The sequence below is a fragment of the Peromyscus eremicus genome, chromosome 2 (genome assembly GCF_949786415.1).
Source record: "Peromyscus eremicus chromosome 2, PerEre_H2_v1, whole genome shotgun sequence".
NCBI classification, from domain to species: domain Eukaryota; kingdom Metazoa; phylum Chordata; class Mammalia; order Rodentia; family Cricetidae; genus Peromyscus; species Peromyscus eremicus.
This window is the reverse complement of record NC_081417.1, coordinates 17958613-17971213: the sequence shown is the minus strand read 5'-3', so window position 1 is coordinate 17971213 and position 12601 is coordinate 17958613. Positions and strand designations below refer to the sequence as shown.

Sequence of the window (12601 nt, the reverse complement as noted above, 5' to 3'; positions counted from 1 at the left end):
CCACTAACCTTAACAAAACCTTCACATGCTCTTTCCACCGAAGTAGGGCACATACTCCCAAGGGAAATAAACTAGGAATGAAACTATGTGAATACTCAGTTTTTTCAGAGACATTATTTTCAACATCGGAGAATGTCAACCAAACTCACACTGTTTTCAAGCAGCAACCAAACTTCCTCTCACTACTTACACTTTGTAACACATTAGTTTATTTCAGTTACTCTTATCTGCAAAAGAGTCTGGAATTAATGTGCCAAACAGAGACCTACACAGATGCCAGAACAGAACACAAAATAAAGTGTTCTTTTGTATTTTCAACAGATGAGTTGTTGGACTTGTAATATCATTTCAGATGTTATCTATACAGCTTTTCACAAGTGATTTTTATAGTTAAAACCAGAAAACGGCCTGAGGAGGCAATTAAAAAACCCTTAAGTCAAGGGTAACTCCAAACCCAAGACTTAAGGTTGACACATTGCAGAATACGAATTTTAGGTGACTAGCCAAAGAGGATTGCTCATCTCAACATGATTATCTTACAGTGCGCATTTGAGCACAGGTTAATCTTGGCGAATTCATTGATTACTAACATCTGAGACTTGATTGTGAAGGAGGTAAACTATGCGCTTGGCACCCTGACAGAAACGGTGCTGCTGCTGTCTCCAGTGCGGTCTCTCAACTTAAAAAAGAAAAGATTTTTAAAGCTGGGCTTGATTTTCTGTCAATGTATTTAAATGGATGAAATTTTTTTTTGCAAAGAATTTGACTTTCTACAATTTCCTTATCTAAAATGCTATGCCTGTACTCTTAAAACGGCTAAACCTTGAAGTCCTGATAGAAACAAACATGCAAAACGAACAAACTTTTTTCTGGCATCTTGGTCCCTTCAGGTAGTTTCCTACCTGGGGTATGACACCTGCAGGAGACTCCAGAATCCAAAGAATAGCATGTCTACCTCCCTGCACAAATGCTCAGCCCTGCTCTGCCCTGATTCCTCCATGCTCCTGGGTGCAGAGGAGAGTATCTTTCCCGATGACTAGCGGTGTGTGTGCTGTTCTGTGGTGAAATGGGAAGAAGCCTGGTGTGCCTGCTGACCATCAGGGTCTCACACAGATGCTACACTGCTGCAGCCGAGCCGTCCTGGGTACACCTCCATGAGCTTGGAAAGCACAACACAGAAACCAGAAGACTTGTATACCTACAGGGCTCCTTTACGCCACTTGTCTGCATCTCTCCTCATCCCAGCTTGTTTGATGCTATCTCTTCATTAATTAAAACAAGATGTACAGTAACTGGACCAGGATCAAGCAATGCCTCGTACATCCCCTTACTCAAATTCCCTGTCACTGAGTTCTCATGCCAGAATTCATGACTGCATCCTTAGAAAAGCTACAGACTGGCTACAGCCCTTACCATCACCCTCATCTGCATGGCTCTGAGTGTCTTCCCATAGTGCCAAGTCTCAGCATTGCCAGTGGTGGATGGGAAAGGACATGTGGTAGACTTTGACTCCAAGTTTGATGCGATCAATTTGTCAGGAGAAAACCACACAGCAATATAGATATGGCTGTGATCATACCCTACAACATCAATTACACGACTTTGTGAGGGTTCCCAAGTGCTGTTTGCATGAGACTCTTGAGATCTTCAACAGTTTAGTGGAAGAGGTTCACAGTCTGGCAAGAGAACTGGTCAAGGGAGCTGCATCTCTGTCTGACATCCTGCAGGCACAGGCACACATAGAGAGAGATTCCACTCCCCGCCTGATGGAAGCTTAGGGAATCATGAAATTCTAGGGGAGCTGAGTCTGCTCCCAAGCAGGAACCCTCTGTCCATGATCTAGAAGCTAAGGGGACATGCAGAAAAGAGAAGAACGGACTTTAGCAGCCCTTTCTCTCAAACTTAAACACTTGAGAAAAGCTCTCAGCCTAGCCAATTCCTGGCCTGGCCTCCTTGGATGTAACCGCCTTTGTGATGGTACCCTTGGGCTCGGTGCTTTTCAGGTTAATTCTGAGAGACCCTTAGACTGACCCCTGCCCTTGCTTCTGTCTCTGGCCTGACTGTACCCTAAGATAGTAACAGCACAGCAAGTCTCTATAAAGGCATGCTTATTCACTCTCTCTGTGCCGCACAGGGGAGTCCATTTAATAGCATTTCCCCCCATGATTCAAGTGGGGAATCCGGCAGGGAGGCCGGCCCTTCAGCTCCTATGCTGTTTATACAACAGCAAGGAAAGTGGTAAGTAAAGGTTATTGCTCTTTCACGGCAAATCTAGTTAAATAACATGGTTCTCATTTAAAAAAAAAAAATCTCACTCTGTCAAAAAATTAAAAGTGACTTCTCTAAAACTTAATCATTTTTAGACACCTTTCAACATTGCATTTGTTTTTAGCCCATTCTACTGGACAGATAAACTCAGTGGCCCCATGTTACATTTTTCAACTAAGAAAGCTCATAAATAAGGCTTTATTGCATAAAATCAGTCACTTACTATTACCTCACTGGAATATTTTTAATGGATGTAATAGACAATGAGAAACACCTGGAAAAAACGCTGAAACCAGCGTTTCCCTCAGCTATGGCACTAACTCTGTACTCAAGTAAAGAAAATCTGACCATGTCAGAAGGTACCAGCTTGGCCCACTTCAGAGAAAAGTTTGCACCACTGTCTGTGACTCAGCGCATGTGGTGAGTTGGGCCTCTGCACCCTGTCTGTGACTCAGCACATGTGGTGAGTTGGGCCTCTGCACCCTGTCTGTGACTCAGCACATGTGGTGAGTTGGGCCTCTGCACCCTGTCTGTGACTCAGCACATGTGGTGAGTTGGGCCACTGCACCACTGTCTGTGACTCAGCGCATGTGGTGAGTTGGGCAGTTCTGTAAGAGAACACTAGCCTCAATCAGGACAAATATGCCTTTTATCAGCAAGTGCGTACCTGTCTCCAGTATGGACGCAGTGTTAACCTCCACTGCACATTAAGAAAGGTCTTTATATTCCTGGTGGACTGGTTTAAGCCTGCATATCACTTTATTCTCCTAGGAAATTGTTTTCTCAACATGCCTCTCAAAATAATCGCTGTTATCTGACCACAGGATTCTCTCAAAACATAAAAACTCCCTTTCAGATGTCAACAGTGACACACACGGAAAGTACTAAAGAATACACTTATAAAAACTTCTGCCCATTTTTTTTAGCCTACCCCTTCCCAATATCTATGGAAGTATTTATAGAATAATAAGTGATGGTCCCATTAAATAAACATGGCATTAAATATATTTTACAAACACAACTCTCATTCTTCCAAACTGCTCAATGAGTGCAGGTAGGTCTTGAAACAGTGTCAAATGGTAAATTCCTAACCAACTTAACTTAGGAATTATAACCCTATTAGAAAATGACAGGAAAAACAGAAGCAACCTGTTGAACAAGGTCATCATAGTGAGCTTGAATCCACAAAAAAAATGTCCTCTCTGGTCTCTGGAGTCCAGAGAAAGCCTTTTTTTTTTTTTTCATTGTTGTTATGTTTTTGTTTAAAATGTCATAAGTATCTTCTAAGATACTGTGGGTTTTTTTCTTCTTTTTTTTTCTTTTTTCTTTTTTTCTTTTTTTGTCTCTAGAAAACTCAACTATAGTTCAGCCTAGCTTTTCATCTCTGCAGGATTAAGTATCTGCATACTATTTCATGTTCTTTTCTGACGCATTTTTCTTCTCTTGGTTTTCTGCACTCAGGACAAAGAACTAGTCAAAGAGTCAAGATCATTCATGTCCAGCACAATAATGATGGGGCCACAAGCAAGAAGGGCTTGGCAGCCAGGGCTCACTTATGAACACTGAGCAATCTTTACTCTCCACCGCGGGTGTGCTGGGATGGAACTCGGGGCTCCTAACTTTCAGGCACGCCCCCTCTACTGCAGAAACCCCCAGCGAGCTGTCACCGAGCTCCCAATCCCATCCAGCTTCTCTCATTAACCTGAAACTGTCAAACTCAGCTCCCATCCTTTAAATACCAGCAATGTTCTCTCTTATTACCAAAAATAACTTCCCAGAAATCTTGAAATCATCTTTACATTCTGTATTTTAAACTGAACATCTCTTCTAGATAAAGAATTCAAGTTTTTACTTATTGTTATTGTGGAAAATATGCTAATTTGATCATCTGACTCAGTTGCCTGGCCTATACATATTAAGGAGAAGATTTGCCTGTAGATGTGAGTCTGTGGTTTCAGATAGCAAAATATCTAAATGCATAAATTATATTTTAAGATTATAAAAATTCTCCCTCCTGCATTATCTATTTAAATTCTCAATTTGGATCATTTCTCTAGAATTCACTGTCAGATGATCCCCTGGTACTAAATAGAGGACATGAAAAGGGAAAGAATAAAGAACTGAGCGAGGGAGTTACTGGTAGGGGGCGGGCTAACAGGGAGGCGGGGGAGATGACAGGAAGAACCACGGAAACACACTTTGTTCCAAAATGCCGTAACGATATCTAACATATTACACTGCAATTTAAATTTAAATATATGTATGTGTCTGTTTAGTATTTTTCTTGAACTTTTCCCCACTCTTTCCCACACTATGAAGACTATCATTAATTTTCTCTCTCAAATTCTGAATACTTTTTCTAACCATCATCATCATCATCACTTTTCTGAGTAAAAGCTGAACATCTGTTTAGCTCTGTACAGTCAGTCCACTCTATGCGTATCATCCATGTATCTAAGGTGCAAAGCACTTCTTTTTTTATTCGTATTTTACATTTTTTTATTTTGCATTAGTGTGTGTTTGTGTGTGTGTGTGTGTGTGTGTGTGTGTGTGTGTGTGTGTGCTGGGGAATATTATGTTAAGGTGTGTTACTTTTGTTTATGTTGTATTTGTTTAACTCTGTGAAGCTGTGTTACTACTTTTCCTGTCTAAAACACCTGATGGTCTAATAAAGAGCTGAGCGGCCAATAGTGAGGCAGGAGAAAGGATAGGCAGGGCTGGCAGGCAGACAGAATATATAGTAGAACCCTGGGAGAAAGAAAAAGTAGCCAGAGAAGGAGGAGGACTCCAGGGGCCAGCCACCCAGCTACACAGCAAGGCACAGAGTAAGATTTACAGAAGTAAGAGAATGGGAAAAGCCCAGTGGATAAAGGTAGATGGGATAATTTAAAGTTAAGAAAAGCTGGCAAGAAACAAGCCAAGAGGCCTGGCGGCAGTGGTGGTGCACACCTTTAATCCCAGCACTCAGGAGGCAGAGCCAGGTGGATCTCTGTGAGTTCGAGGCCAGCCTGGTCTATAGAGCAAGATCCAGGATAGGCACCAAAACTACACAGAGGAACCCTGTCTCGGAGAAAAAAAAAAAAAAAAAAAAAAAAAAACAAGCCAAGAAAAGGCCAGACATTTATAATTAAGAATAAGCCTCCGTGTGTGATTTATTTGGGGGCTGGGTGGCTGCCCACCCCCAAAAGAGTAAAAACACACAACAACATATGTGTGTGTGTTTGTGTGCACTCACATTGTAGAGGTCAGAAGACAACTTGTGGGAATCAATTCTTTCCTTCTATCATGTGGCTTCCTAGGATTGAACTAGGGTTATCAGTCTTGGCAGCAAGTGCCTTTACCTGCTCAGCCATCTTGCCAGTCTTGCAGAAGGCACTTTTATAATTTTCCATTACTCCTAGATACTACCATGCCTTTTTAGCATCTCCGCACTAAAACAATGTATTCCCATGCTCTATTCCAAATACATTCCACATGATTCTTTGCTGCTGCTGTTGTTGTTTATTTTGTTTGTTTCCAGACAAGGTTTCTCTGTGTAACAGCCCTGGAACTAACTTTGTAGACCAAGCTATCCTCGAACTTACAGAGATCCACCTGCCTCTGCCTCCAAGTGCTGGGATTAAAGGCGAGCACCACCATGCCCATCTTTTCATGTGATTCTTAAATGCTTTTCCCTTCCTACTAGATATGAAAACTATGAAAAAAGACATGGCTTCCTATTTGCCATGATTTCCTTGGGATTTGCCCAGCACCTGGTACATACACTCTCAGTATTTTTTAATAAATCATATTAGTTCTTTTGTAGGGTAACTACAAAGATAAGCCATGGAAAGATTAGGAATATAAAACTTAAAGAATGCAAGGTCACCCTAGAAGGAGATTCCTCAGTAAGTTGGAAAGAAGTCTGTTCTGAAGAGTTTTAAATGTTTATTACATGGGCTGGAGAGAGGCTCAGTGGTTAAGAGCACTGCTTGCTCTTCCAGAGGTCTGGAGTTCAATTCCCAGCAACCACATGGCAGCTCACAACCATCCATATGAGATCTGGGGCCCTCTCCTGGCCTGCAGGGACACATGCAGGCAGAACACTGTATATATAATAAATAAATAAATCTTAAAAAAAATTATTTTTACAGTCAAAAGACAGTTTCTTCATGTGAGACAAAGAGCAACAAATGTGTTAAATATATATTTAGCCAAATCAATTTACTTTATGTCTGCTGACATCTGTAAAGTACACTAATCTGTACTAAGTCAATATGAAGTGACTGTAAACAGAAATTGATGGTTTATCCCAAGTATATTCCATAATTTATCTAAGCACTGTTCTTATCAATAAAATATAATGTAAGGAGATTTATATTTCATCCTAGATCAGGAAAATCGGAGTCATTACGATGAAATGCACACAATTAAATGAGTGAATAAATTTCCATTTCCTTCTCCAAGCATGACTAAAGTGATAGTAAGTGAATTTAAAGATGTAAGATACATGGGGCTGGAGAGATGACTCAGCAGTTAAGAGCACTGGCTTCTTTTCCAGAGGACCTGGGTTCAACTCCCAGCACCCACATGGCAGCTCACAACTGTCTATAATTCCAATTCCAGGGGATCTGATGCCTCACACCAATGTACATAAAATTAATTTTTTAAAAAATTAAAGATACTATAAGAAAAGTAATAACAACAACAAAATCAAAAGGCAAATGGCTTCCAATTTGTGTACAGTAGAAATCAAAGGCTTAGCAAGCGACTTAGTGACCTAGATGCTGCAATTTAACTACCTACAGAGAGACGTGCCAGAAAAAGCAGGCAGGTCCCACTGAGCTATAGGACTCCTATAGCAATTCAGGTATTTGAACCACTTTCTTTTCTTTTCTTCTTTTTTTTTTTTGGTTTTTCGAGACAGGGTTTCTCTGTGTAGTTTTGGTGCCTGCCCTGGATCTCACTCTGTAGACCAGGCTGGCCTCGAACTCACAGAGATCCACCTGGCTCTGCCTCTGGAGTGCTGGGATTAAAGGCATGCGCCACCACCGCCCGGCTTGACCTACTTTCTAAGTTGGATGTTAGAGGGTGTGATAAAAGCAAGGAGCATCACACTTCCGTGCTCACTGAAGCATTAGTCACCATAACCAAAATGCAGAAGCAACTCATAAATTCACTGACAGATCAAGAAATGGTGGTACACACATGAAATGAAATAATTCAGTCTTAAAAAGGAAGGCAACTGCAGCACATTATGACAATGTAGGTCAATGTGGAGGATATTATGTTAAACGAAATAAACCAGACATAGAAAGAGTAACACTGTGTGACCATATCTGTATACAGAACTGAAAACAATGAAACCTATGGAGGCAGAGAGGACAACCATTGTTCCAGTAGCTCCAGAAGGATGAAGAAGAATAGATAAGAAGGTACTGTCTCATCTTCCTGAATTTATGAAGAAAGCAGATATTAAGTGTAGAAGTGTTGTTTTTTTATGATACTTACACTAATAAGGGAATATACCAAGTGATCTAAATGTTCACTAGTTAGATTATGATGATTTTAATGTATACATGTGTATGAATATAAGTTGTACCTCCTAAATACATATGATTTCGCATTGTCAGTTATATCACAAGGCTGAAAACCAAATACCAAAGTATTCCTTGTAAACTCTCTCTCCATACTACAAAGCCAGAAGCACTCTTCACTGAACACATGCAAGAAATGAGTGATTTATTCTGACAAGAAATTGAGCAGTCAAGCCTGTAACCCTACAAAAGCAGAAGTATTCTAAAAACAAAGGAATTAAAGTCTACTGTCTGAGCAGGAGGCAAGAACTTTGCTCTATCAGTGCCTAGAATGCTGGATCCCAGATCCAACTCTCTTTCCCCAGAGAAACTGGCCCCTCAGCAGATTTACAAGTATTAATGAATGACAAATTTTCAGAGAAAATGGAAAAGAAATCATCTAGCCTCCTCTATCTACACGTAGAGTCCAATAGGGGAACTTAAATAAACACTAGAGTAAAATCTCTGTTAGGAAAGAAACACAAACAGAAAAATGAGGATGAAGCAGAGAAGAAGCACTGAGAAAAATAACACCTCCTAAAAAGTATAGTTAGTCTCTTCTGAATGATGCCATGAGGAAGAGATTACAGTCAAAAGGAAACAGAATTTGAAAGGCCTCTTGGGTATTTAAGCTTAAGTTAGATCATCTAAAATAAATCCAAAGGCCCACGAAATACTCTCCCCGGGACACGCCTCATGAAATTTCAAATCAATGAGGAAAATGAAAGAAAAGAAGGAGAAATAGAGAAGAATAGGCCAAATAGGAAGAACTTGGAATTAAAACGGTAAAAATCTCATTATCAATGGGAAAGTCTGTAATTTTCTGAAAGAACAACAGAAATTTCAAATTCAATATCTAAAGAAATCATTATGGAAATTTGACATTAGATTAAAAACCACCCAAGAAATAAGTTTTACTTCCTGTCTCTTCTCAGGACAAAGTCAACAGTCTCGAAGTCAGCATGAGGGACAAAGGTGCAGACTGAAAAAGACCTTTCAGGATGGTGGAGGAGGAGGTCCCAATGATAGCTATGGAGCCCAAAGCAGGAGATCTTAGCTACATCTGACTAGATACAGCAATTTTATAGATCTAAGACACCACGTAAGGAACAAGGAATGTAGACATAGAAAACTAAAGAAACCAAAGCAGAGGGCCAAATATTTACAGATCAAACAAAATACTAAAAGTCATGTGAGGAAAATGTACCACATCACAGGCTCAGCCATGAACACAATTACCCTAATCGTATAAAGTCCACAAACCTTAAGTAACCCAGTCAGTCCACTGGGAATAAAGAAAGGAATTGAGGGTGGGAATACAATGAAGGCAGTGTGAATGTAAATGTTCAAGTTCCATTTTACAAAGTAGTGAATAAAACCCAAACTTGACAAATCAGAAAGAAATAGGAAAAGAAACAGCTTGAACAGAGAAAACTACTGTTAGTCAAGTAGCTGGAAGAGCTGAAAGCATTTGAGGGACACTACCAGGGCGATGAGGTGGTCCCAAGCCTGATTTGACATTTAGAATGTATGCACACAAATTGCTTTAATACAAAAAACACTTAAAAGGAAAAGAGCCAATCACACTTCTTAAGCTTATTCATTCCATGGCAGCATTCATAGATTTCCTTTCCATTACTCTAAAAAGTATTTAGTATTAAGGACCTAAAATAACTCTCATTTCTCCTGTGTGTTGAGTAATAATAGAAATCCCCTCTTACCTTCCCAGATGGGGTGAGTCACGATGAAAATAATTCTTTAGAAATCAACTGTGAGGTGAAATTAGAAGTACAAAAACAACTTCAGATTTGCTCACATCAGATACTTCTATTTTAGATTTTGTTCAATGGTTTCTCTAATCATGAGTATCAGAATTTAATTTCCTTTACTCCAAATACAATTTTTGTTTTTGTTGTTTTGTTTTGTTTTTCAAGACAGGGTTTCTCTGTGTGTAGCCCTGGCTGTCCTGGAACTTGCTCTGTATACCAGGCTGGCCTCAAACTCACAGAAATCAGCCTGCCTCTGCCACCTGAGTGCTGGGATTAAAGGCATGTGCCACCATTGCACGCTACCAAGTATAATTTTTAAAGTCAGAAAATTTTTCATAAATCATAATAAGAATGGTTCTTGAGTCTAGAAGCCATAAACCAGGTTGAACATGTGTACTTTGCCACTAAGTAAGGTAAGAGAGCTATGATTTATTTGCTCACAAGATACCTCATAGATCTAAAAGTGGATGCCTCTTTGTCTAATGCACAAAGGATGTTATATATCCCTGCTATATGCTGGACTCCTTATCTTCATAAACCAGGCTTTATTTTAACATTTTGACCAATGTACACTTGGATAGAACCATACAGTTATAAACAGTCCTGAGATCTATGAGCTCATGGCCTAGATTTACAGGTTAGTATCCAATGACCGAGGCACAGCTCCTTACCAGGAATGTGTTGCCGCAGTGCCCACACACCACCCTTGTACCTTCTGGCTGGATTGGCAATGCGGGTTGGGCCGGCTGTTCTTCAGAAATGAGCATTACGGGACCAAGGTTAATTATGCGCCGACTGTGGAAAGAAAAGGCAAACAAACCCATGAATCCACAAGCAGACGGAGGGCAAACCCAGAACACACAGCCAGAAATAGATGACAGTAAGGAAGGTTAACTGAATCAGGTAGCAAACCCTGGGCCCCAAATCACAGCAGGTATCAATAATCCCTCGAAAGTAAAGCAAAAAGTATACGTTTTTCAAATATAAGTCATATTGTGTCATCAGTTCTAATCAATGGCTTTGGGAACAATTTAACTGCTATTTCCAAATTTTTATAACTTCAAATCAGAAAGGTCATTTTTTTTTCTTAATCTACACAGGTGACCTGAATTTGGAAGAAGACTGAATGCACAAAATATTTTCCACATTAATAAATACGTCTGTCAGGAAAGACCCAGCGCTGAGCTAAAACCAAACTTCTCTGAAAAACCTAGTAGTCCTTGATTATTCACTCAGAGATGTAGCGAAAGTAAAGTGGGGCCCATGTTTCCTTTCTATTCTTCAATCTTTTAGATGATGCATTTGATGGTCAAAAGGCCAGAGAAGTTGCAGGAAAAAGAAAATGGTGAAGGTGTTTATACACTTGCATGCCAGCACATGCATAATGGCATTTGGTATAGGCAAACAACCCCAGTCATTAATACATATTATATAGATACTCATGTAGCATACAAGGAGATGCACAATAAAAAAAAAGTCTCCTGGGTTAAAATTAATTATATCAAGGGTAAGCTAAGTAGTTATTTTTAAGTAACTTAAGTAAGCCACCGATTTATTATAGTTCATTAAATACCCACATACGAAAAAGAAACTATCCATTGTCCATTTAAAAACATTATATCCTACAAATCTACAAATACTTCTGACTGCCAAGTTCTCGGTCTACAATCTATTTAACAAGAAAAATCTATGCTCTGTAGTGACTGAGGACAAAGCCTCGCACATAATGAGCCTTAGCAAACACTTGTTCAATGAACAAACAAATGAATGAAGGAATCTTTATCTCTTACCAGTTGGGTCTCGGACATCCTATTCGCCGAGATGTGTCCTTACATATGAGGAGACAATTACAAGGGCATCTAACATATTTCTTCCCTGTTGGGGGGGTTTTGATTGGCTAGATAATGGAGAAAATGCAAACACAGGAAATCAACCAAAATACAAATTGTCACATATCGTTTGTGTCTAAGAAGGAAACAATGACTTGAACATGGAAGGCCCCACAGTACTACCAAGGCACAGCACATAGTTTCAAATGCTGGCAAGCACTCCGAAATTCAGGGACTGAGGATTTGATTGTAAAGAACCCATTTCAAAGTGAGTTAGAGCTGGCCTTTACATAGGGTAAGAACAGTTATCTAGCATGCCGGTTGTTTTCTCCTTAAAGTTCACAAATGAAGGTCATATACCCAGCCACTTAGGAAGAAACATACACAGGACTATTGTACCTGGCCCACACTCAACAAAAGCAACATTAGAGAAAAATGGGCTCATTTGACCTTTTCTTCAACTACTCAGTACAAGTGATTAATTTTAATGGCATATCTAACTTAAAAATTTGCAATTAATTGTGGCTGGACGGCGGTGGCACATTCCTTTAATCCCAACACTCAGGAAGCAGAGCCAGGCAGAACTCTGTGAGTTCAAGATCTACAGAACGAGATCCAGGACAGGCACCAAAACTACACAGAAAAATTCTGTCTCAAAAAAAAAAAATTGCCATTGTTCCAAATACTAGTATATATTTTTTTAAATTTACAGTAAATTTAAAATGAGAATAAATAGTATAGAAGAAAACATTCCTTGCAATATTAGAACTTAAGCTTGCTAAACTGAATGGTCATGCTGAAAAGAACAGATCTCTTCTGCGATATTCTTTCCAAAACACATGACCTGAAGCCAAGCATGGGGAAACTGGAGACAGCTCAAACTGGGAGACAGTCTACAAAATATCTTGCCTAAACTGATCCAAACATAAAAGCAATAAATAGAAAGACAAAAAAAGAGCAAATTACAGATAAAAGAATGTTACAGCAATATGACAAACATATGCTACACGTGATTCTGGTTTTACTTCTGAAGCAGAAGTTTTTCTTTCCCAAAGACACTAATGAGATGGTTTGGGAAACATGAACTAGGTCATACAGCAGGGCCGGGGAGACGCTCAGTGCTTAGAAGCACTAGCTAGCTACTCTTCCAGAGGACCGTGTGTGTGTGTGTGTGTGTGTG

At 39.8% G+C, this 12601-nt stretch overlaps 1 protein-coding gene across 1 annotated transcript in view; it reads right to left on the bottom strand.

Annotated features, from left to right (window-relative positions):
• Pip4p2 (phosphatidylinositol-4,5-bisphosphate 4-phosphatase 2) overlaps nt 1-12601 on the bottom strand; it is a 61569-nt gene that overhangs the window by 18367 nt on the left and 30601 nt on the right. Inside the window, exons 3-4 of the mRNA XM_059253886.1 lie at nt 11383-11489; nt 10264-10387 (exon numbers count right to left, since the gene is read on the bottom strand). Coding sequence (XP_059109869.1) covers nt 10264-10387; nt 11383-11489 — 231 coding nt within the window. The remainder of the gene's footprint in view (nt 1-10263; nt 10388-11382; nt 11490-12601) is intronic.